The 22516-nt window shown below is 42.2% G+C and overlaps 1 protein-coding gene across 2 annotated transcripts; it reads left to right on the forward strand.

Moving 5' to 3' along the window:
* The first annotated feature begins 41 nt into the window (after positions 1–41).
* On the forward strand, positions 42–20516 carry ENTPD3 (ectonucleoside triphosphate diphosphohydrolase 3). 2 transcript variants are annotated; one of them, XM_031059423.1, is made up of 11 exons: positions 42–75; positions 553–601; positions 3687–3807; positions 8970–9087; positions 11807–11957; positions 12734–12893; positions 14909–15139; positions 15585–15857; positions 15948–16058; positions 16555–16692; positions 18827–20516. In XM_031059423.1, exons 3-11 carry the CDS (start codon positions 3688–3690, stop codon positions 19058–19060), a joined length of 1536 nt encoding a protein of 511 aa, XP_030915283.1. In that variant the 5' UTR covers positions 42–75; positions 553–601; position 3687; the 3' UTR covers positions 19061–20516. The 2 variants fall into 2 exon arrangements, with proteins under 2 accessions (XP_030915283.1, XP_030915282.1); XM_031059422.1 differs by lacking the exon at positions 42–75 and having other exon boundaries at positions 473–601.
* Positions 20517–22516: the final 2000 nt, after the last annotated feature.

A 22516-nucleotide genomic window follows, 5' to 3' on the forward strand; every position in this document is an offset into this window, starting at 1 on the left:
GGAGCCGCCCCGGGGGCGCCGCCGGCTCCCGACGCTCCGCATCCGGGAGCGGGCGGGCAAACCCGGCTTGCGGAGGTACCTTGGGGTGTGGTGGGGCCGGGATTCCCGGACTGAGGCCGGGATTAGGTGAGGAAAAGGGCGGCTGCTACCCCGGCAACGTGGTGGGGGTGTCGCTCTGCCTCTCCGAGGTTATTTTGGGGGGATAGTTTGGTGTTTTCTCGCGAATCACGCTCGTCGTGTGAAGCATTCTCATCCGAAACGGCAGTGAGATGAGGGAAAGCTTCACCCGCGATTTTGTGTCCATGTGCTTGTTTTTACTTAATTTCTACTCCGAAGGGAGGCGTGGGAAACCTCCTCGCGGGTTTTCGCCATGCGGTTTAAAGCGCTGTGGATGTTGGGGTTTTAGTGCTATGGGATTTGTTTTGTGGGGTTTTTTGTTTGTTTCAGGTTTTTTGGTTGTTGTTGTTTTTCTGACCCCCCCTTCCCCAGCACTTGAAACATTCACCTGTCGACCTCGTCTGAAATAAATGGTAACGTGTTTGCATCTCTCAGGTTACAGCGTTAAGAAAGGCGCACGCTTACCCACCCTATGAACAAACAGGTCAGTGCCTAAAAGAAGTGGGTTTGGTGTTTCAAGTTACTTGGGAAAAGGAATTTCAGCACTGTCATTTTTACTGGTGTGCATTTAACTTAGTTCAAATGTTGGTGGCATAAAGAAGTCGAGTGTGTTTTCCTTTGCAGGCAGGAATTCTTTTTGCTTGCAGGTAAGGTGAAGAAAGTGATCCTTCCAGTGTGCTCACGTGTGGCCCAGTGTAATTAACTGGGTGTGGGAAATATGTATTTATGCTGTTTCTTGCTTCAGGATGATGTTGTTTTAATAATGGAAGGCAACTGGGTTTTGATACTCAGTTAACACCTTTTATTTGTCTTTTTGCCAACAACTGCACAATGATGGCAAGAGTTCCTTACCTTACAACTCTTTTAACTGTGGAGTGAGTGAACTCCTCTGTGATATCTCTGCAGATTTCACTGAATGGGCAAATGTGACTGTATTGCCTGGTGTGTGAGACTTAGATCTGAGTGTAGCCACAGGTAAACTCAGCCCTGTGCTTCTGATCCAGTTATGTGGCAAGGCAGCAAAGGTCCCAGCTGGGTGATGACTTCAAGAGGTCACAGAGTGCAAGGTGCCCTTTTGATACAGAGGCTATTGTGTAAATCAGGATTTGCAGATTATCTCTGATGAAATTGCCCTGATTGCTTATGGGACAAGATTGTATGAGGAATGTCTCCAGTGATCTGCCCTTACCTTACATGCTCCCTCTCTAAAAAGATTTCTGAAAAGAGAAAAATCATCTCTGATGAAGACAAATCCCAGTACCAGGGAAGAACATGGGAAATTCAACAAACCAAGATTTCCCATTTTCTCCCAGAAACGGGCGCAGAAAACATTTAATCATTCAAGACTTAAGCGTTAAGAGTCTAATAGTCATTATTGCTTTGTTTTTTAGTAATGCTTTGGTTTTTCAAAGAGTCATTTGCCCTGCACGTTTTTTCTTTGATGATGACTTGGTTTTTTCCAGCTCTGAACATCAGTGCTTTGATCCAGGAGTGACTGATACATATTGGGTTTTGAGCAGATAGTTCTCTCTCAGTCACTTTATAATATTATATAGATATATCCACGTGCAATTGAAAGCTAATGACTTTTTGTCCCCCTACAGTATTTTATCCAGATGGTTATTCACAAATGTGTAGTTAAGAATCCGCTCTCTCCTTTCAAAAAGGAATTGATCTGTGTAAATACTTCTAATTAGTATGTCCTGACATTAAAATACTTCTTATTAGTATGTCATGCAGGTTACAGTATAGGTGTTAACATATTTTGTAATGGTAAAATAAAGATTTCATTTTATCATTTTTGCACTGTGTACATGATGTTTCAATGCCACAGGATAGTGAAGCAATGAAGAGAAGTAAGTAGATCACCAATGTGGCTGGTAATTTTCTCTTTAAACTGACAGATGATTAAGATGATAAAGCTATTACCAAGCTAAGAAAGAAAGTATTGGAAGAGTAGATAGGCAGTAAACAAGGAGCCCACATGGATTTAGAAGAGGGAATTAATGAATGTAAAAAATTATGTTTTGGAAGTAAGATGTGTCAAAAGACTTTCCAAAAGCCAATCTGAGATAGTTTTCACAACAGAAAGAGCAAGAAAAAGAAGGAAAGCAGTCACTGTAGGCAAAGCTGAGTGTGAAACTAATCCCAGAACAAAACAAATTTCTTTCTTCTCCTTTGAATGTGAACATAGATGTTGGTACCCAGGCTGCAGAGGTCATGGGGTTTAGACAAGGGAAGCTGTGTGAGAAGCATTCATTCTGCCTTCTCCCTCAGCCCTGGGGCTCTGGTTGGAGCTAAGGACAGGACCATGTGTTGCAGGTACAATGGGGCTGACCCAGTGTGCTCTGGCCATGGACTGGAGCTCTTTTAAGCTCCTGTCCTCAGCTCAGGTTGGCACTGGTGATTGCTGAAATAGCAGGACAGTCCTGAGCAGGCACTGGTATGTTCAGCAATCAGTATGGAAGAAGTAGGAGATATGACTCAGGATAGATCACACCAGGCTACGTTGATTCTGTGCCAAAACCAATGGTTTCTGGAATAACAAAGGCAGGCAAGTTCTCCTTGTTGTGTTCCTCTGACATTTCTAAGCTTGCCCTTCCCTCCAGTTGCTTCTTTCCTCCTCAACCCCTGGGGAGCATAAGGATTTTGATATGTGGATTGTCAGTATTCAGAAGTACTGAACAATCTCTTGGGGTTAAGAGATGTCTGGTCAGGGACATGGAAAAGGATGAGTGGAAGTTCCAGGAAACCTAAACCACATTTGAATTCGAGGAAATCTTTCTAGAGGATATGACCATATAAATAGTCTTATTGTTAGTATGCATGTTCCATGCCACCTTGGGGTTTGTCCAGCATATCTGTGTTAGACTTACTTAGATTTAGTAAGTTTTCATTGCAAAATGTCTGAGTTAAAGTGTATATTTTATATTTTATGTGCAGTGCAGAGTGATAATAATAGGAATAGGCACACACACACACACATTTAATCAGCTGTTAGTAGAAAGACGCCTACTTTAATGTTCTTAAAACCTCCTTTTAAATTCATTTTTTATTTCTTTCTTGCTGAAGAAGCCTGCACCTCTTGTAGACACCGACCTTGCATCTCTGGCAGAAGCCTCCAGCTGCACTCAGTGGAGCAGCCTGGCTCTGGTGTGTGCCTGGCCGTGGCTGTGGCTGTGTTGCAGGAGCCCAGGGGAGCATTGGGCAAGCACTAGCCCTGACCCGTGTGCCCACAGCCTGTGTGCCCACAGCCGGCCTTTCCTGGGGCGTGGGAGCTGGGGAGCAGGCACCTACATGTAGGCACCACCGCCGTGCAAAACGGGCAGGCAGAGGGTGAAATCTGGCATTGCTAGCATGACAATACAGACACGGCCCTTCCAGACAATAAATAGTGAGTGGTTGCAAAACACCAGGCAGTTCTTGAGGAGGAGACGGAATTTCCACTAGGTGATCCAGTTGATGAAATTAGATTTTATGAGTTTCAACCGATTCAGGCCTTCAGGCTTTAAGACAGAATCGCCAAGTCTTTTCAAATTCCCTAAGTGTTTCCCACTTTGTCATTTCAGGATGCTCACCAGAACCCCGAGTGTTGTTGCCCAAGTGTTCCTTCTTCTAAGCATAGTCCTTGTTATTGCCATTGCAGTGATTCAGATAAATCAGCAACAGGTCCTCTCCCCAGGGCTTAAGGTAAGTCTTAGGCAACCTCAGGAAGGAGAACAATGTTTTGAACTGATATTTAATAATGTGCCTTTCTAAACTCGTTTTTATGGGGTGATTCAAATGAGCTTACAGCCATAAATTAATGTTTAATCATATCATCATGGGAAAACTGAAGCTGAGAGAAAAAGAGAATTGGTCAAGGGTCAGTAGCAAAGCAGGAAAAGTATTTCTTGATTCCCTCTCTGTGGTGGCTATCACAAAATGTCTTCTTCAGGACTGAAAGGCCAAATGGGGAGAATATCTCACTCCTTTTTTTTCTTTTTTTGGAAGTAATTTAAAAATAATTTTGAAGTGGGAAATACCCAGAGTTTAAATTTTGGCCTCAAGCACAGCTGGGAAGTTTATGCTGACAGTTTTGCAAATTGCTCCTGTGTATCAAAAGCATTTGGGCTCTAAGTATGCACTTGATCCTTTACCACGTGTTGAGACTTGCTGGATACTAATGGAAGCAAACTAGCTTCCTTAAGGGGGGCAGAGCGCACTGCAAAAGACAAACTGAAATACTCTGAAGATCAGGCTTTGCCTTCTGCTGTGGAACATGTGTGCAGGTTCTTCAAAGAGAGATGTAAACAACTGAGGAAAAGCTGTAGAAAATACCTTTCTAAGGATATGTAGGGTGCTGGTTTTTTCCCACGATTCTCTTGTCAGATTTTTCTCTGAAGTCCCTTCTACCTTTCCATCTGCGTGAGTATCTAACTGGATAGTTCACACACTGATAACGATAGGCTAATGCCTCGTTGCACTTCATGGGATTATAAACACCTTTGGCTTTGTCTGAATCATTTGGTGGTGTGTGAGTCAGACAACGGGATAAAACTGTAATTCTGATACCCCTTGTGTGGTGTGGCAGGGGGTGTGTGCTGGCCTTGTGCATGGGGTCACAGTGCCTCAAGTGTGTGCTCTGTTGAGCCCCAAATGGCTGCTTGCAGCAGCCTCACATCCCACCAATTTTCATGCAAGGCAGGACTGGACTGACATGTATCCCAGCTGAAGCCAGGACAAGGCTGGAGCCACTATCTAAAAGACAGCCTACACATCTTTTGTGTTTGTCATTAATTCAGTTTCACATCCAGAATGATAAATCTGTTTACTTTCCTCTTTGAGGAAGCATTGGAACCACCTGGAGTATCTGGAGCTGCTTTAAGTGAGGAGGTTTGCTGAATCACAGCAGCTTCACGGCACCTTCTGGAGGAAGGCTGTTGTTTCCTCTACTGGGTGTGCCTTGGCTTTGGATTTGAGTTTGGGCTGTAAGCCTGCTAATGCAGGTGATATGGAGGACCCTGAGTTTGATTCCTGAGACACTGAGTTGCCCTCAGTGAGTAATTTACATTCACAAGAAATTCACAGGTAGGAGGACATTGGTAAGCCAGTGAAGCTCTCCAGTACCTGGCTGATATGGTGGAGCCTGGAAATGACAGTGTCCTGAACTTAATGGTTGATTAAAATTAATTATGGCAACAACATGAGGAAAGCAGATTTATTTTTTTGTAAATGGCCTCGTTTTTCTGTTACTACTGTTTGTGTTACCTGTGGCATAAAAGCTCTTTCCCAAGATGTATGTTGAGAGCATCCATTGTGGCACAAGAGATAAATTATATGCTATGCCACTGTTTAAACTGTTGTTGCAAAATGGAATATTTTGGATCCTTGATGGCTGGATTATCTGAAGACTGAACCAGTGATTAGTGAAGGAAGGGCCTGCCCATTGCATGAGGCTGGGGCACTCAGAGGACTCATGACTCACTGACACACACCATGAAGTGAGAAGACTGATGAAGAAAACGCAAATGTCCTCAGTGGAGAAGTGGTGATAGCACTGAATGAAATAAGCCTTTATACCAGTCAAAAAAAAAATCAAATCTGTTTGTCTATTGCTGTTTTGTGAGCCCTAGATAAAAAAAAACCCACTTCATTATTGTATTTCTTTAATTTGCCCCTCGAGGTGTGTGGTATTTTCAGGGTCCGCTGTCATGGGGAGGAAAGATGAACCTGACTCCATGCTCTTAGAAGGCTCATTTATTATTTTATGATCTATATTATATAAAAGAATGTTATACTAAACTATACTAAAGAATAGAGAAAGGATACTTACAGAAGGCTTAACAGGATACTACTGAAAAACTCGTGGCTCTCTTCTCCAGAGTCCGACACAACTTGGCCATCACTGGCCAATAAGTAAAAACAATTCACATGTTGGATAAACAATCTCCAACCACACTCCAAAGCAGCAAAACGCAGGAGAAGCAAATGAGATAATATTGTTTTCCTTTCCTTTTTTCCTGAGGCTACTCAGGTTCCCAGGAGAGAAATCCTGGGCAAGGGATTTTCCCAGAAAATATGATTGTGACAGAGGTGCTATGGTTTTCAATACCTAAATTTTTCATCTCTCTTTTGGCTCTTAGTAAGTGTTTTGCATTCTTTGCGGCTGTTGTACTTGATTAAAAATTGTTCAAACATTTGCAGCTGAATTGAAGCATGCATCTAGCATAGATCCACTTTCGTGACCTCCATCTTCCCTGCAACTGGTTTAGCTTGTCAGCTTCTCTCCAAATTGTTTGGCAGTTTCTAAAGTGATTGGAAGGCAGGCGATCCACCCTAACTGTGCCTGCTTTAAGGGTTTGTGCATCTCTATGTCCTCCTATAGGAATGATACTCAGGCTGAAAAGGTGATTGATCCTGGGGCTTGTGCTTGCTTATCTGTTGGGATTACTACTCCTCAGGATGTACCTACAAAGCCATATTCCCATAATAAACATTTTCCTTCATGTCCCTTTGTTTCCCCCCTTTCTTCTTTCTATTTTCATCTGGACTAGAAAACAGAACTCTGAAACTTTTCTGCGTTAACATTGTCTCCCTGTCTTGTCTGACTAGTCTAAACCATTGAGTGGATGGTGCAGTTCTTGGATATTATGGAAGCACCAGGCCTTTGAGATGATGGAAATACTCAGCAAGACAGTTGAAGTAGAAAGGAAAAAAGGGAGAAAAAGTAGTTCTGTTCTTTAATAGCTGCTAGCCTGGGATAAGGGTTTGCCAATGCTCTCACAGTGCATTTCAAAGCAGGAAGGCATTGCTTGCCCTTAAAGGGCAGACAAAGGTGATCCAACATGCAACTTGGACAGAAATCTAATGTCCCTAGAAAATTTTAATCCAACCAGTTTGTCTTTGGCAGCCTGCTAAGACAAGGCTTTAGAATTCTCTCACATTCCTAAGATGCAGCATCCTGTGTAATTTCTGTTTTTTTAATTAAAGATTAATCTTGGTCCTAACATGTGGCACAGTTGTCACTGGTCACCACTTTTTGAGGCTGTTTGCACACAGGGAACTCACACAAGTCCTGAGGAGCTTCACGAGTCACCTTGAAATGGGCCCAAGAGACCTTTTCAAAAATCAGCATCTCTTTTAAGGATGTGTAGGAAATATAGAGGAGGAAGAAGGGGAGAAAGAAAATTTAAAAATTGTCAGTGACACATTGATTCAGATAAGTGTACCACTACTCTTTGGGATGGAAATCTCTTACTTCCCAAAGGAGCCTGGGAAATGCAGGGGAAGGAGGAAGTAGCTCAAAAAGCTCACAGTTAACTAAGGTAAAAATGCTTCCATTATCTTCTAGCTCTCCTTGGGCATAGTTAGCTCTAAAAGTAGCCAAGTTAAAAGCTTTTGTTTGGCACTTTAAGCTGACTGAGACTAGATTTAATTAGTAGTCCTTAAGCAGATTGACCATTACTGTGTTATGTACCTCCAGGGTGCTCATGTCTTCCAAGGAGAGGAAATACACTCAAATTATTTCTGCTAAAGTAGTTACTGAAACAGAACCTGATGATGTAGTTTGATAGTATCTGTGGAGGAGTATCTTTATAGTTTGGTAGTATCTGTGGAGGCTTTTAATCTTTTAGTGGATCAGGGTAGATATTGTCTGCATAACTATAAATCAAATTTTCATTATCGAACAGTCCTCTGTGAAACAGACTAGACTGGTATTGCTGGTATTCTTTGGGGGCCAGGAGTTTTAGGATTACAGTAGAAGCTGTGAATAATCAGGTGTGGAAGCTGAATGGTTTGCCACCTGAAGCAGTGATCCTTCCCAGTTGGACTTTTTGGTCCCCCAGGGAGGCAGTGGGATGGAATTTATCAGCCTGCTACAGGGGCTCTTACTGCTTTGCAGACAGATGGTGGCTCTCATTTTTCAGTACTGTCAGGCTCCTGGGCATCTGTCTGTTTCAAAAGAAAAAAGCTGACAGAAAAATGAACCCTATACTGTGTGACTCCTACCAATTAGGTGACTTTGGAAGAGCTAAACACTTGCAGGGATCATAAAGAGGATACCAAAATTGCATTTTGCTTCCCTTTTTGAGATTGCCTTTCCAGTTACTTCAGTTTTCTCCTGCCATAAAATATGGGAAAGGGGGAAAGACTGGTCTGGTGAGCAGTGGGGTGGGATGGAGAAACCTGTGCTTTAATCCCAGAGTCCAGGGGACCTGGGGCAAGTAATTTAAATATCTCTCATTTATTTTATAAATAATCATGGGGTAACATTGATTCTCTTTCCTTCTGTGTTGTCTCATACTCTGGCACAGCCTGTTCTCAGAGACAAACTCTCAGGTGGAGTAAACCACTCCAAGGGAGAGGTTTATGGGGCAATTAGGAAAGAACCAGACTTGTTACATCATTCTTACTGTCAGCTGTTAGGTACTTTACCTCTTTGCTCATAGCTTTATCCCTTGTGCATCCTTGAATCTAAAGCCTGTGCTTAGATATCAAACCCTTCTGTGTTCATGGAATGGACTGGGATAAAGGGAAATGAACCTGCTCCAAAATCAGGCCTTAACACAGTGTTATCTATTTGTCAGTGTGGGTTTTGAACCTGATGCTGAAAGGAGATGAGCATTCTTCATCTCCACTGAATTAATTATTGAAGATATGTAGCATATTCCTTGGTTTGCAGCCAGGTTCATTCTGTGCTTGGCTGTTGGATTCATGCCTAAGCGCCTAACACTCAAATTAATCTCTCTTGTAAATAATACACTGTGCATGCATTTTCTAAATGTCTGCTGGTGCAGTGCAGCTGCACATGGGCATTTAAGCTGTCATTGTTTGTTTCTTCATCTAATGTATTCTTTCCTAATCCCCAGTATGGAATAGTCCTTGATGCTGGATCCTCTCGGACTACAGTCTATGTCTATGAGTGGCCGGCAGAAAAAGAAAACAACACAGGGGTAGTCAGCCAAACCTTCAAGTGCAACGTGAAAGGTGAGCTCAAAGGAAAGTTCCTGACTTGTTTTTAGCCTGGCTTGTACTATTTCCCTTCCCTTCCCACCCCATCCCATCAAGACTATGTCTGTATCTGTCAGCATTAGTTCTTTTCCACTGATACAGTAAGCTGCTCTAATCATTGCACCAGAGAAAGGGAATTGTTGCAAAATTTGATTTACTCCATGGCAGTGCATGATTGGTGCAGATAGAATTCAATCTAAAGACAGTCAGGACTTGTAAATGTTCAGTCCTTGCGTTTCTTTCAGAATAAAAGTCTTATATATGTTTTAAAATAGCTTGGAATAAAAGGACTTTTAGAAGAATGGGAATCTAGCTCTTGTTAGCTGTTAGTTGTTAATTAAGCTTCTCCACATTACAGAACTAGTAGTAAATTGAGTAATACTGAGTAAAATAGCTAAATTGGCAGAACTATTTCTGACAGGACATCATTGTTTTATCAAATATGTAGCTGTGGCCTCTGTGTCAGGAAGACCTGTGTCTGTGCACAGCTAAAGATGTCCCACAGGTACCTGCCCTGTCTTTTGTCTGAGGTTTTGAATTGATTCCTCACAGACAGACAAACAGACTAGTCTGACTTCCGATCACACTCCAGTATGGTTAGGGGGTTGTGGATTCCTTCATAGAAACCCTTATTCAACTTCAGTGCCATCTGACTCAGCTTTCAAAGTTATGGAAATGCCACGCATTTTGTGAAGACAGATGGCCAGGGAGGGGAGGAAAATCAGGTTTTCTGTTCTTTGACAATAACTGCAGTGTTCAAAAAGAATATTTTCCTTCTCTCTCAGTCATGATCTTGCAAAGTCTTGGATCCCTCTTTGTGTCTGGAAGTAGATGCTGGAGATGTAGCCACAGAGGCCCATGAGTAACAGGGAGTAGAAGGCAATGGTTTCTTGACAGCACCAGCATTTCATTCTTCATTGTTAAACATGTGTGTGGACATTCTCAGCAATTCTAGAACAAGGAAAGGAAAGCCAGCGTAACATGAACAGAAGTAATGCACTGTCATGTCTCTAATGATGAAATGTCCTTACAAACTGCTGGAATGGTGGCCAGCCTGCTGAGAGGAGGGGTGCACTCTGCTAACTCATGTCTTGACTCATTAGGAATGTTTGCCTTTAGGAATTCTGGTTTGGGAAAAATGCACAGAGAAACTGCATTATTATTCTTCTCAAAAAAACCCCAAAACATAACAGCAGTGCCTTGTGAATTTTCTTGAACTGGTTTAGATTTTGTTTTACCTCTGGGGAACACAAATAAATTACAAAACAGAGGAGTCCAAGTTGCTTTGAACTCTCTAGTTTCATGGCCTTAGCCATGAGCAGCCAAGTACTCCCACATCCCTGAGCATACAAAATCACCAGGGCTCAGTCTTCTAGTCTTGGGTAACTCTGCACTAGAGGAGACAGAGGGCTGGTTCATGGGAGATGTCCCCAGCTGAGCTGTGGGTGACAGTGGTGAACACATCTGTCAGTGTTTCTTTAGTGACTCTCTAACCACAGTCTTAAGCACTTAAACTGGGGGATAGCTCTGGGCTAATAAAAGGCAGATTTTCAAATACCTACTGAACTTGAAGGTCAAGTGATCAACTGCTCCGTGAGTTTTGTGGTGGTTTTATGACTTCATTTCTGCCTTTATTAAGTACCTCTGCCCTTGTGTATAGGAATCAGTCCCGAATCAAAATCCTCACTTTATAGTGCAGTTAATATGTCCTGGTAGGGCTCTAGCAAAAGCAATGGCAAAGCAGGCAGTTGTCCAGAAGAACATGGTCATTGCCTTGTGACCTGCTCTGTCTGAACACTGGAAGGTGGGAAGTTGCAGCCACCAAAGGAGCGTGAGGTAATGGCAGCTGCTGAGGATGTTGCTGCTCTGTTTTCCTCTGGGAGCAGCTTTCCTTCCACTTTCAGGCCTGTTTGTGCTAGACTTAAGACTTTTTCTGAAAGTCTTATTTCAAAACCAGGGCTGTGAACATCTAATGATGATATGGTAATGTTTATGTTGAAATTCACAAAGTCAAAACAGGAGCTTTGGAGTGTGGAATCTGTAAAGGCTTACATATTTTTTTCTTCTCTTTCTGTCAATGCAATGTGACTGAACATAAATGATTTCTCTTTTCAACTAAGAAATTAAACTAAGAATTAAGAAAGGTGGCTAAGAGCCACCTTTTGCCTAGCTTGGGACCAGGTTGTGCAAGACATGGCTGTTACAGAGGCAGATGGAGTTCTGGCAGTTGGTCTCCATGAAACTTCCTCAGCTAGGGAATTTCAGTAAGGAATGTTTTATTTACACCCAAGTTGAGCACGAACAAGTCAAGATCCTGATGGTCCTTGGAGTGTTGAGCAAGGCAGGACTTGGATGTTAATTGCTCAAATAGCTATGCCTTATGCAGGATAGTGTGGATCTCATTCCTGTGCCTCTAATGCTTTGGAAATTTGGAAAGCTGTTCACTAGTTCTGCTCTGCACCAGGGCAGATTTGTACCTCTATGAATTCAAGAGCCATTTCTGTGCATCCTGAAATGCACAGGCACCACATTTTTCTTTCCATAAGCACTCTTAGTTTTCAGCCATCCTACCCTTGTTTCCAGTTACAGTGAGGGGGGCAAGGGGGAAATGTCTTTCTCTTAACACCTGTTTACTAATTGGGCTAATTTGTAGTTGGCAAAGCAGGATGAAATCTATCTCCTTGTTCTCTTTTAGGCCCTGGCATATCCAGCTATGGGAGTAGCCCTGGAGCTCTTGCCAAGCCTCTTGATGACTGTCTGAATAAAGTGAAGGAGAGAATACCAGTTCATCTGCATAAAAACACTTCTGTTTATCTGGGGGCTACAGCTGGCATGAGACTGCTGAGGTATGGCAGAAACTTGAACTACTCTGTATGCATACTAGCAGAGCAGTCTGTGAAAACAGAACGTGAAAAATGTACTGGATGCTTTTTTACCCATTGGAAATTGGCCATCTCAAAAGGAAATGGAGCCCAGCCAATTTAATTTAATAAACTTTTCTGAGAGGGAAAGCGTGTCTGCATAAAACCACTCTGTTATGCTGTATTGAAAAGAAACTTGCTTTATTTTGGAGAAGGCAAGAGTTTAATTTTCTCTTTCACATCTGTCATAAAATACAGTGTTATGTAAACAGATAATGTTTGTGCACATCCATGGGCAGCAAAGGCAGATGGAAGCTAGGCACTGCATTCTGAGTGTGGATGTGATCTGATGTGATCTGGCTTTTGGGGTCTGTCTATGGCTTTAGCCGTGGCACAAACTGACTTTATTATATTTGTTCTGTGGCCAAACACAGCTGGAAGAGAGATTCCAGGACTGTTTTAACCAGAAGCTGTCATATAAACACTCAGTTCGCAAAGAATAAAGAATGTATGAAGAGAAAAAAAACCCACCCATGAATTTGCATGATAAAGAGTGGAGTTAGTACATACTGAGGGAGTTGCTTGCTGAAACAATGCTGGATACTGGCTGTTCCCTCTCCTAAGCTTCCCCTTTAGGGAAATAATGTCCATTTCATTCATTAGGTGATTGTAGGAGTTTTCTTGAATTGCTAGTCAGTGAACAATAAACATGAAATTGCCTTTCCAGATGCTCAGTGTCTCATGTTTTGTGAATTGCTTAGGTTGCAAAATGAGTCGGCAGCCAATGAAGTCCTTGCAAGCATTCAAAGCTACTTCAGAGCACAACCTTTTGAATTTAGGGGTGCGCAGATCATAACTGGGCCAGAGGAAGGGGTGTATGGATGGATAACAGCCAACTATTTAATGGGCAATTTCTTAGAGGTGTGTGGAAAAACTGCATGATTTTCTTTTCACTGTTTCTCTCTTATAAATGAGAAGTGTGAGAGGGCATGCCTGTTAAAGTGTCATGGTTGCAACTTCTGTTTTCCCCTAAGTCTCTAACAGGGTCTTTTTGTGGCAGGCATAGGGCAAACATAAATCATAAAGAATATGTTGTTATGGGAATGGGATATGGCAAAGGTAAAATTGCTGATCCACAAAATTGCTGATCCACGAAAAATGACATTGAGTGTCTTACCTAAAACCAAAGGTTAGATCATGCTTAAATGCATTGGTACGTTTAGTGTGACAGGTGTTGACTGTCTTGACAGTGGTGCCAACTGAAGATCTTTTCTTCTGCTTATTTGCTGTCCCTGCTGGTGAAGGACCTGCCTGGCTTAGGGGTCTCCAAATTGTTTGGCAGTGTTGGCTCACTTGTCGTAAGCAGACAAGACTGAAGCACTGAAGGTGGTCAAATATGCCTCAGCTGGGCCAGAAATCATTCATCCACAGCTCCTTCCAAGACTGCTGACATGCTGCAGGCTACAAGCAACAGGCTGCGACACCAACTGTCCTGTGCAGACCAAGTGATACCAATAGAAACACACTCATGCTGTTCTTGAACTTGGGATAGGACCAGGCAGGAGCCTCAGAGCAGAAAGGGAGTCAGATGTGTTGGAAGATCCCTTTTTAGGTGCAGGTATTCAGTGTGATTTCATTCAGAGTAAAAGCTGTACCAAGACGATCTGCAATCACTCATCTGCATTTGTGGCAAGAGTGTGGTGCCCTCAGCATTGACAGCACTTCTGCCAGATTGTCTTACCAGAAAGGAAATAAATTAATTTCAATCAGTACTGCTAGCTGTCCTGACTGAATTGTTCCTATCAGGTCATGGCCATTAAATAAGAAGGAATTACTTGTTGGTGCTGTGATAGCTCATGGTGAATGTGCTGATGACTTGCAATGTTAAGAAAACAAGTATTGGAATCACCTATTCTGTAGGAGTTTTTCTCGTGTGCATTTCATGCCACAAAAATGACATATTGAACTTCAAGGTGGTGTCAGTCTTCTGCCACATACATTTTAATCATCCAAATATTAAAATCCATACAGCAAATTCATAAAAATGGGTTGCAAGATGCTGTGAAACCAGTTTAGTCTAGAGAGTTCTGTGAGGAAATATGTGTGGAATATCACTAGTAGAAGAGAGAAATTGTGACCTTTCTTGTGACAACAGGCTGAGAGTCAAATTCAGTGAGGGGTTCTTTATGGGAGTTTTTCACATAGAATTTTATTGTGAGTGTATTGGCTAGCCCATAAACCCCATAGTTTCCCTTCTTGTGTATGCATTCATCTCATCATGCTCATTGGGTAAATATTGACATAGATAATCATGGAAAATCTATATTTGGCATTGTGACTATGTAGATCAAATACAGAATTTGGGGAATATTTTGGGTAGTAGGGAAAAATGCCATCTGAATGGATCAGACTGCAGTTTCAGTGGAGGAAATGTGCAGATTAAGGGTCCTTGTTCTTTTGACTTTGATGGAGCTTTCATCGGACTATTTTGCATTTTTCACTCTATTTTCACTCTCTATCTCTGTGATCTCTTAGTATTCTATTCCTTTAATATTTCTTCTTGCCTTGAAATAAGCAAATCTTGATACCATTTCCATCCAGATTTGTTCAAGCTCTACTGGGTATCTGAACTTCAGTTCCCCACATTCTAGGACAGACACTGCTCTGGCTAGTCCTGTGCTTTGGTCATTGTGCTGGTCTATTGAGTGGAACACTATGCTGCATTCGTTCTCCCATCTTTCAAGATCATTTCACTCTTTGAAAGTACATCCCTCTTACATAAAAATATCTGCAAATTTTCCTCATAGTTATTTTTTTTAAAGAGTGTAGGACAAAGAAGGGAGGGGAAAGTTTCAAGAGGTAAAGAGTAGAAAAGCTTGTGGGGAGAACAAGCAGATGATATTTCTAATTTGCCTTGTCTTTAATTTTACATGTAGAGAAACCTTTGGAGGACATGGGTCCATCCTTACAGAAAAGAGACCATGGGTGCACTGGACCTTGGAGGAGCTTCCACTCAAATTTCATTTATCCCCGAGGACCCCGAGGAGCACCTCAACAGCACCTTGCAAGTGAAGTTGTATGGGTACAACTACAATGTCTACACTCACAGCTACCAGTGCTATGGGAGAGATGAAGCTGAGAAAAGGTTTTTAGCATTGCTGCACCAGGTCTGTTTAAGACCCTTTGCTATGTTGCTCTTGCAAGTGTTCAGTAATTGTCTGAGCAGGGTCTTAGGCTTGTGTTCTCTTCCCTTTGCTGGAGCCTGGAGACCCCAGTAAGAGCTCAGTTGTGGTTTATTGTGGCCAAACACACTTAGGTTTCATACAAAGAGCTTCATACTTGTTAAAAATTAGCAAGAGTTCTGTGCCATTTGACAAAAAGGCCTTGTAAATATTTTGCTGATCTTGCAAACGACTTCTGGAGAAAGGAGTTTCTATGAATTATACAGATCAGCAGTTGTGCTGACCAGTCATGTCAGTGAACAAAAATACATGTATCTGCAGTTCAAAAAGATTCCTGTAGCTCATGCCAAATTAGGTCTTTCTTGCTTTTGACTAGTATTTATTGTTTGGGTTTTCTTGTTTGTTTTTGTTTGATTCTTTCCCCCCCCAGAAATCAAAGACCAGTGCCAATGTGGATAATCCCTGCTACCCTCAAAACTATAACACAGCATTAACCATGAAGGACTTCTTTGGCAGCCTTTGTACACAGTCTCTGAGACCAGCAAATTACTACCCAAACCAGCTTGTGAATTTCCATGGAACTGGAGACCCAGGTCTGTGCCAGGAGATGGTTTCTTTATTGTTTAACCTCAGTGCTTGCAGAGACAGAGAGGACTGTCCATTTAATGGAATACATCAGCCAAAAGTTAAAGGGAATTTTGTGGTAGGTTTGCAAACAGTGTCCTTCTTTCTGAGCTTGCTTGCTCTTGATTTCTGTAGTTCTGAAAATAACCTGTCACCCACTCCTTTACAGGCTTTCTCTGGATTCTACTATACAATTAATGCTTTGAATTTATCTGGGCAATTTTCCCTAGATGACTTCAATTCAAGCATGTGGTTTTTCTGTTCACAGAGCTGGGCACAGGTAAGTGGGTTGGTTGGTTGGTTTTTGGTGTTGTTGGGATTTTTCCATTTTAAACCTCTAAAAGAGGGATATAAAAATAATATGGACCAGCTATGTGTTCAGAACCTTTCAGAAGGTCTGTATCAACCCAGCATTTGTTTTTCCACTGTGCTTCAAACCACATAGTATTTCTGTCATGCTTAACACTTGGAATAGGTTTCAAAATTTCATTTCAAGTTCTAACCACACTGTAGAGATGACATAGAAATTTTAGAAACCATAACATCCTCAATCCTCAATGTGCAGTTTTGTGTGTATTTTCATTGTTTACTACATAAGCTATGTCACTTTTAGAGTCTTTCTGAATCCTTGCATCTAGTTGTCTACACCTTTACTTGGTATTTCTGAAAAATGTTACTAACTTCTAATTAGAACCCAAATATTTTCTAGTTACAAAACCCAAAGCATTTGCATTTTCCATAATTAACATGTTTTTTTTTAATCCTTTTGCTTTCAGCTCCAATTTATGCTGCCTAAATTTGAAGAAATATATGCTAGATCCTACTGTTTCTCAGCCAATTTCATTTATTACTTGCTTGTACATGGTTACAACTTCAATGCAGAAACTTGGCCACAGATACATTTTCAAAAGGAGGTGAGGAATAATAATTTTCTATTACTGTCATTTTAATCCAATGAGCTTGAGGAGGAGACAGAGGATGCAGCAGCCTGCAAAAACAGAATGGTTGTAAACAGCCTTGGTAAATGACTGTCAAATGTTTGGCATAAGACAAAGCCACTTTTCAAACCTCAGGAGCAATCTCAGCATTACTTGGAGATGCTACACAGATTCTTTAAAGGGCTTTAAGCAAAGATCAAACACTTGTGTTTTAAACATTTCCACAGTATTTTGCTCCAGGCAGTGATCTGCCTAAAACACCTCACCAGTCAAGGTCAGTTTGAGCTAACCCTGCTGAGCTGGAGAGCAGAACTGTGCTTTCCAGTCTCCTGGCAGAGCCCTGAAGGAACTGGCAAAGAGGTTTGGAGTCAGTGAGTGGTGATGAAGCAACGAGGACAGTTTTCATCCTCACCCAGCTCATCCATCTGTGCCATAATCTGGCTCTCTGGAATAAGAATGTATTTTGATGGGGTATTGCCTTTCAGTTGACAGAGAGAGAAGGCTTATAATATCTTGTGTCATTGATGCATTTATTTTCCTCTCTGCTGCTGCACAAAGCCTTACTCTAAAATCCTATCCCAGACTGTCTCCTAATGTCCATATAGTTTGGAAATACTTCAGCACTTGCATGCAAAGCCAGCAAAAGAATAGGTTGTAGATCTGCATGGTGTATGCTTAAATCCCCTTAGATGCAGGGGATGCTGGCAAGCTGTGAATGAGAAATCAAAAGCAATGTTTTCTGAATAGTCATATCTATTACTTGTGCACTAAGGAAACAAGTAGCATTCTCTTGCCTTATTTTGACCTCTGGTGGACAATCATTAGCAGCTCTGGAGGAGTGTCCAAAGTTGAGCTGTTCCACCAGGAAAACAGCATAGAGTTTACTTTGAGATCTTAATCTCAGCTGGGCAGGGGGTGGGGTGTGGATTTGTCTTGATATTTAATTATATATTGTATTGTCCCCAGCAGATAAGAGCAGCCAGAAAAAGCAACATTTTTTTGTATTTAGCCAAGACTATAAATATACTGAGAAAAACAAAACCCCACAAGGCTTATTTAAAATTAATACCTTTGTTGCCTAGATTTTACACTAGGGTAATCATGAAACTCCAAAAGGCAAAACTGCATTCTCTTTATTAGATCTGCCCCTACTAAAATAGTAAGATCTAATGTTGGCTGATCAGCTAAGCTACCCTAGAGATAACAGCACAATCTTACTATGACTGGAGGGTGGATTTTTTTGTCTATGCTAGGAGTATATATTTCCTTTTAATTAGTGAACACAACCAATGAAAAGAACCTTGTCCTAATGCTAAGATCTGGGTGAGATCCAGAGCTACATGATTTGCAAAAATTATAAGTTTTAAACCTCATGATGAGAGGAAGACAGAGGACACTTTACCTTTTGATCCTGTGCTTATCAAGTGGCAGGACGACGACTTAATGAAAAGGACAGTGGAAAACTGGTAAACTCTGTTGCTCAAACTAGAAGTGGGGAAAGACAGCAAAGCAGGAGGACCATGGAGCAAATACAAACATACTCCCTTGGCTGTTATTTCATCCATTTTGAAGTAGTTTTTAATTTATGTTTATTTTTTAAGCGGAAGAGCCTAGTTTTGGTTCATTTGCAGGCACAAAACCAAACATGGAACAAAAGATGATAAATAGAGTTCCTGCTTTGGGGACTTTATCCTCAGTTCCTCTTTGTCCATGTTGGTGAGACTCCTTGTGGGTTTTTTTGTTTGCTTGAACTCAAATGACATCCTGGTATTTGGCTAAGGTAAGGGGCTAATTTTAGGAATTGGCATAGTAGTCATGGGGTTTTCTATTTGTTTGAAATTGCATAACTGGCTGCCTGCATATACACCTCACATCTCTGTACCCCTCCAATACCTGTGTCTTGCTTCTTTAGCCCAGTGAACAATTTTGTTACCATCCTCTGGAACTACAGAAAAAGGGTAACTTAAAATGGTTCTGTATCTTCTTTGCATATTCCACTAAAGGTTTCTCCTTGCTAATTTAAGCGGCAGTTGCCATTAACAGCAGTTGAGCTCTTGGAGTCTTTGAGTGAAAATTCCATGGGAACAGGACTCTTCTGTCTTCATTTCAGGTTGGTAACAGCAGCATAGCGTGGTCACTCGGTTACATGTTAAGCCTCACCAACATGATTCCAGCAGAAGCGAAGCTGATCCAGCTACCTCTGAAACCTTCTCTGTTTGCTGGGCTCCTCGTCTTCCTCACAGCCACAGCACTGCTGTGCCTCCTCTTCCTCGTCTACCTGTGCGTTGTGTCGCATCAGCGGAAGGACGTCCCTCGCGTGGAACACGTATTTATTCCAGAGTGAATGAACCTGGAGACAAACCAAAAACGTTATAGTGCTACTAAACAGAACTTTATTTTGCTCCCCATTTTTCAAAAATAAAGACAGAAAAAATAACTTCTGGACCAGAAGCATAAATAGAGAAGGGGCACAAAGGAATCTGTGATGTGGTGAATTGGAGTGCTTTTGAAATATTTTGGTAATTGTTTCTGTAAACTTAATTTGTCCAGTGTGCAGCAGAGAAAACGTGGGCATATATGTCACTTTGCTTTATAAGGGATTATTTGCATTTTCCCGACAGGTATGTATTATTTTTTTTGTTCATTAACTCTGTGCTAACTGGTGAGTTCAAGCAGTGATGGATTTGATCACAGTGGCAGTTGTTTAAGATAAAATTAAACAAGCCAATAGCAACTGTGGGAGGTGGGAACATGGTAGCTGTCCTTGTGTGCAGTGCTGACACTAAAAGCCCTGAAGTAATCTAATTTCTGAAGCTGGAACAAGCACTGGATAATGACAAGAACTGAAAGGAAGAGCTGTGATAGAATTGTTTTTATTGCTGTTCCAAATGGATTGATCCCCATCACAAGAAAGTGTAATAAACTGTCACCCCCTCTCAGGAGTTTTGAGCCTGTCTCTAAACAGATCTATATCTTTTAGACCATGGAGACCCCAAAACACCTCTGGTCTGGTACATAAGATTGGCTTTGGAGGTATAACAAAATACTTTCACACTTTAGTAAATGAACCTAAATTTAAATATCTCATAGTTGCCTCCAGAAGACACTAGAGTTTTCAGTGTCCTTTTCTAACTTTCACAGAAATGCTTTTTGTGGTTTTTCATACTGAAACCCTGACCTGCATACCCCACATATTGTTGGTCTCACACAGTGGCAGTCCGTACTGATCTGACAGGTATGCATTATTTCAGCTGCATAGACAGAGTCTCAGATCTGGACATTCCATTAACATGTTAAGCCCTTCTTTCAAGGCCAAGAGGAACAGGAGCCAGTCTCCAGGCCAGCAAAACACCTTTTCTGTGTGGGTTCAGGAACATATTGCTGGAGCTGCAGTCATGGCTCTAGTGCCTTGGTCAGCCTCTGCACTGTCCTTCAGCAGCGCTGGGATCCCCCTGGCAGGTGCTTCTGTCAAACATTCAGACTCCTGAGCTTTCCTGCTGCTGCCTTCATGCAGCAAACAGCTGCCTTCCTTGAAAGCCCAGCCATTCTTCCCCAAACCTCACACTCCCCTAAATCTTAGGACTCTCTCAGCTTCATCTATTCCCAGTATTGATCAGGGGATAGATAGGAGAACAGTGGCCAGTATTTTTACCCATAAAAAATGTTTTTAATTTCACTCTTTTGTTTCTGTATCGCCTTCTTACTTATGTTTGGTTGTGGGGTTGGGGTTTTGTTTTCTTTTGTGCTTTTTTCATAAGCTGACAGATGATTTGAAGGGAACTAAATATCTTTTTAAATGAGAAAAAGAAAAAAGTGATTTTTCAAGCAGATCAATAAGGCTTTGTCCCTTCTCTATTGATATACTGCTAAGTCTTGTCAGTCTTACTGGAGCAGCAATGAGGTAAAAGGTATTTTTATTATACGACGATGAAGAGCTCTGTGGCATCAAAGTTATATCTGATAAAGTGTAAAATTGACTTCACAGTGCAGGGACATTACAGAGGCTGGCAAGAGATATTTTGTGTGATGGATCTGTAACTGCAGCTATGGGTGAAAAAAACTCAGCTGGATGAGAGAATTAAAATGTTTTCTTGTGTTGCCAAATTTCAGTGGAAAATTGTACTCTGGAATATTTACTTGCCCAACAAAACATTTGCTTTTGAGTGGCAGGGCCATTCAGATGTGGTTTTACACAAATGGAACACACTTGGAAGTTGGTCTCTGTAGAGCTGGCAGCTAAAGAACAAGTAAATTTGTTCAAAAACCATTTGGACTTCCAGATGTACTTGGATAGGCCCAGTATCTGTTCAAAGAATCAAATTCCCCCTGTGAATCACCTGTTTTGGTATTTTAGCAGTTCCCTAGTGTCACCAGGATACCCCATTGTACCTCTCCTGGCAGTTTCAGGTGGGAAAGCTGAACTTCCAGCCAAGCAGCTTCAGTGACCACAGCCAACTCCTTCCCCAGGTGTGAGCTGGAACCAGATCAACAGGCCAGACCCCTGTCCTGCTGTCTAGAACTGAAAGGATCTCTGGGAGAGACAGGGAAGTTGACAATACTTGGGAATGTGTACAAACCAGAGGTTATTTATCTTTTTACCCTCTTCAGTGCCTGCTTATGAAGATCAATAAAATTGTGAAAAATTAAGCCAAGCAGATTTTTTATTTTTAGTGTGTTTACCCCCCCCCCCCCCCCCCCCCCCCCAGTATTTTCATGCTGGTAGAAAAGCTATTGTTAATAGAGAGGGAAGAAATGTTGTTCTAGGGGGTGGAAATTTGCAAGCTGCAAAACTGATCCAGGTTCTGAAGTGGACAGGACTCATTATCTCCTGAATGCCGTATTCTCAGCAAGAAAATCCTGATGGTTAAGACACTCTTCTTTTTACTTTTTATATATATATATATATACACATGCATATATAAAAGCTGCCTGTTTCACTGATAAAGTCTCCTTTCCTCTCCCCCAAAAGCAGGATCAGGGTGAGAATGGAAGGGTAAGAGCTGGAAAACTCATGAGTTGAGATAAAGACAGTTTAATAGGGAAAGCAAAAACCACACACACAAATAAATAAAACCAAATAATTAATTCATTGTTCCTCATGGGCAGCTGCTGCTCAGCCACCTCCAGGAGAGCAGGGCTCCATCATACATGGTGGTGACGTGGGGACACAAACGCCATCACTCCAAATGTCTCCCGCTTCCTCCTTCTTCCCCCTACGTTATAAACTGAGCATGATGTCGTAAAGCCCAGAATATCCCTTTGGTCACTCTGGGTCACCTGTCCCAGTTGTGCCTCCTCTCAGCCTCCCAAACTGCCCTCCCAAATTCCCAGCCAGTGTGGCAGTATGGAAAGCAGAAAAGGCCTTGGTTCTGTGCAAGCCCTGCTCAGCAACAACAAACATATCAACCCTCTGTACAGCACAAATCCAAAACACAGCTCCACACAGGTCACTGTGAAGAAAGCCAACTCTAGCAGCCGAAAGCAGCACGAAGTGTACAAGCCCTCACACCAAGAGCGTTCTGACTTCTGTCAGTCTCGGCGTGTCCCACACTGCGCAGCGCAGGCTGGGCGGCGGAGCACCCCAGAGAGGCACAGCTTAATGCAGTGCCTATGGAGGAGGGCGGGACCTGCAGGCGGTGAGAGAAGAACTGATTCTCCTGGAAAAGACCGCCTGCCACCGTACAGTCCGACAGACGGACACACGGTCAGGACACCTGCGACAGGAATGGGAAGGGACGGGCGCCCTGACGCCACAGCGCATGCGCGCGGCGGAGCCACGGCCACGCGGAGCGCGCGTCCC

This window comes from Geospiza fortis, unplaced genomic scaffold (genome assembly GCF_000277835.1).
Source record: "Geospiza fortis unplaced genomic scaffold, GeoFor_1.0 scaffold346, whole genome shotgun sequence".
NCBI classification, from domain to species: Eukaryota; Metazoa; Chordata; class Aves; order Passeriformes; family Thraupidae; genus Geospiza; species Geospiza fortis.

What these genes read in the sequence shown, in the direction of transcription:
- ENTPD3 (XM_031059423.1), top strand. Translation starts at nt 3,688, where the DNA reads ATGCTCACCAGAACCCCGAGTGTTGTTGCCCAAGTGTTCCTTCTTCTA. An exon ending in GCTGGCATGAGACTGCTGAG is followed by an intron (nt 11,958 to 12,733) that starts GTATGGCAGAAA and finishes TGAATTGCTTAG; the next exon opens with GTTGCAAAATGAGTCGGCAG. An exon ending in TTTTAGCATTGCTGCACCAG is followed by an intron (nt 15,140 to 15,584) that starts GTCTGTTTAAGA and finishes TTCCCCCCCCAG; the next exon opens with AAATCAAAGACCAGTGCCAA.